Raw genomic sequence first — 2,161 nt, forward strand, 5'->3', positions numbered from 1 at the left:
TCTAAGGTTCTGTAAACCCTCACAGTAGATCTCTAAGGTTCTGTAAACCCTCACAGTAGATCTCTAAGGTTCTGTAAACCCTCACAGTAGATCTCTGTGGTTCTGTAAACCCTCACAGTGGATCTCTAAGGTTCTGTAAACCCTCACAGTGGATCTCTAAGGTTCTGTAAACCCTCACAGTGTTCCTTTACGGAGAAGCAGCTCGAACTGAAACCAGGAGAACTCTTCCATCGGTGCGAGCCGGAGAGTACGAAGCCTTACCTGACAAGGTGAGTCCGGTTCTTCCTGTGGACTTTCAGAACTCCACTGTTTTATTTCAGTTTCTTAAAGATCTGACGTTTTTTTTCTGTCTTCGTCCAGCTGAAACGTCCAGAGTGGGCCCCTGACTTTGGCCCCGCCCACTTTGTTCCATCGTGGGGCGCCACTGTAACCGGCTCTCGAAAGTTCCTCATCGCCTACAACGTGAACCTGATCAGCACCAAAGAACAGGCTCATCGCATCGCGCTGGACATCCGGGAGCAGGGCCGAGGGAAGGACCAGGTGCATGCTGGGAGTCTGAGTCTTTGAACCACCTCCCTCTGATGAACTTCATTCAGTCTGGGTTCTTCTTAAACACGTTTAAAATGTTCTGTTTGTTTCAAAAGATCTTTAATGCTCACTCGTCCCAGAGTTCTGTAAAATCTTTAGAGCAGTTTCATCAGGATACATGTCTCCTTTCTTCTCCGTTGGTGCAGCCCGGGCTCCTGAAGAAGGTGCAGGGGATGGGCTGGTACCTGGAGGAGTCCAACCTCGCTCAGGTGTCCACCAACATCCTGGACTTCGAGCTGACCCCCCTCCACACTGTGTATGAGGAGATCTGCAGAGACGCCGAGGTCAGAGGTTCAAGTTTTCTGTTGTGATGTTGCCTCACAGATCCACTGACAGGTGTTTGTTGTTGTTGTTGTTGTGCTCAGGAGCTGAAGCTCCCGGTGGTCGGCTCTCAGATCGTTGGTCTGATCCCCCTGAAGGCTCTGCTTGACTCTGCAGACTTCTACATCCGCAGAGACCAACTCTTCATCGTGGAAGAGGAGCACAAAGTCCGACTGGTGAGTCTGTTTGAACCCAGCTGGTGTCTCAGGGTCTGAACCTTTGTTTGTTTGTTTGTTTATTTGTTTATTTGTTTGTTTGTTGACAGGTTATCAGTAAACTCGGCCTCGACTCTCTCGGCCCGTTCAAGCCAAAGGAGAGAATCATTGAGTGAGTTTCATTCATGTGAAGTCTCCTCCTGGAAGTCCACATCAGAACCAAACCACACCGTTCTTCTTACCTGTGCAGGTACATGGTGAGGTCACAGGAAGGGGAGGGGCTTGTCTCTCTGTCTCTGCAGCAGTTTGTCCACAGTGTTGGCGCTCGGACAGCGGCTCCTGGAGGAGGATCTGTTTCTGCCGCCATTGCTGCTCTGGTAAGGCTTCCTTTGTCCATCAGAGTGAGACATCTTCTCATTTAAACGTCCGTCCTGTTTGTCCTGCAGGGGGCGGCGCTCGGCGCTATGATGGGACAGATGACGTACGGCAAAAGACAGTTTGACAACCTGGACGGCGTGATGAGGAGACTGATTCCTCCGTTTCATCAGGCCATGGACGAGCTGCTGCTCATGGTGGACAAAGACTCGTCTGCCTTCAATGGCTACATGGTGAGGACAGAAATCTGACACCTGTGGACACAACTGAGACATGTGGACACTACGGAGACATGTAGAGACAACTGAGACATGCAGAGACGACTGCAGAGAAAGTAGAGACACCCACAGAGACAACACAGACACCTGCAGAGACAACAGAGAGACATGCAAAGACAATGGAGACATCTGCAGAGACACCTGCAGAGACAACAGAGACATCTGCAGAGAACACAGAGACACCTGCAGAGACACCTGGAGACAACAGAGACAGCTGCAGAGACAACAGAGACACCTGCAGAAACAACAGAGACACCTGCAGAGACAACAGAGACATCTGCAGAGACAACAGAGACACCTGCAGAAACAACAGAGACACCTGCAGACACCAAAGAGACAGCTGCAGAGACAACAGAGACCCCTGCAGAGACAACAGCGATATCTGCAGAGACAACAGAGACATCTGCAGAGACAACAGAGACACCTGCAGAGACAACAGAGACA

General features: G+C 50.6%; 1 protein-coding gene across 2 annotated transcripts in view; it reads left to right on the top strand.

Annotated features, from left to right (window-relative positions):
• ftcd (formimidoyltransferase cyclodeaminase) overlaps positions 1–2,161 on the top strand; it is a 7,725-nt gene that overhangs the window by 3,011 nt on the left and 2,553 nt on the right. For both annotated transcript variants that reach the window (XM_037973967.1, XM_037973966.1), the window contains 7 exons: positions 181–269; positions 361–540; positions 735–872; positions 954–1,085; positions 1,175–1,236; positions 1,315–1,441; positions 1,511–1,672. In XM_037973967.1, the coding sequence (XP_037829895.1) occupies positions 181–269; positions 361–540; positions 735–872; positions 954–1,085; positions 1,175–1,236; positions 1,315–1,441; positions 1,511–1,672 (890 nt within the window). The remainder of the gene's footprint in view (positions 1–180; positions 270–360; positions 541–734; positions 873–953; positions 1,086–1,174; positions 1,237–1,314; positions 1,442–1,510; positions 1,673–2,161) is intronic.

The sequence above is a fragment of the Kryptolebias marmoratus genome, linkage group LG23, assembly GCF_001649575.2.
Source record: "Kryptolebias marmoratus isolate JLee-2015 linkage group LG23, ASM164957v2, whole genome shotgun sequence".
In the NCBI taxonomy this organism is placed as follows: domain Eukaryota; kingdom Metazoa; phylum Chordata; class Actinopteri; order Cyprinodontiformes; family Rivulidae; genus Kryptolebias; species Kryptolebias marmoratus.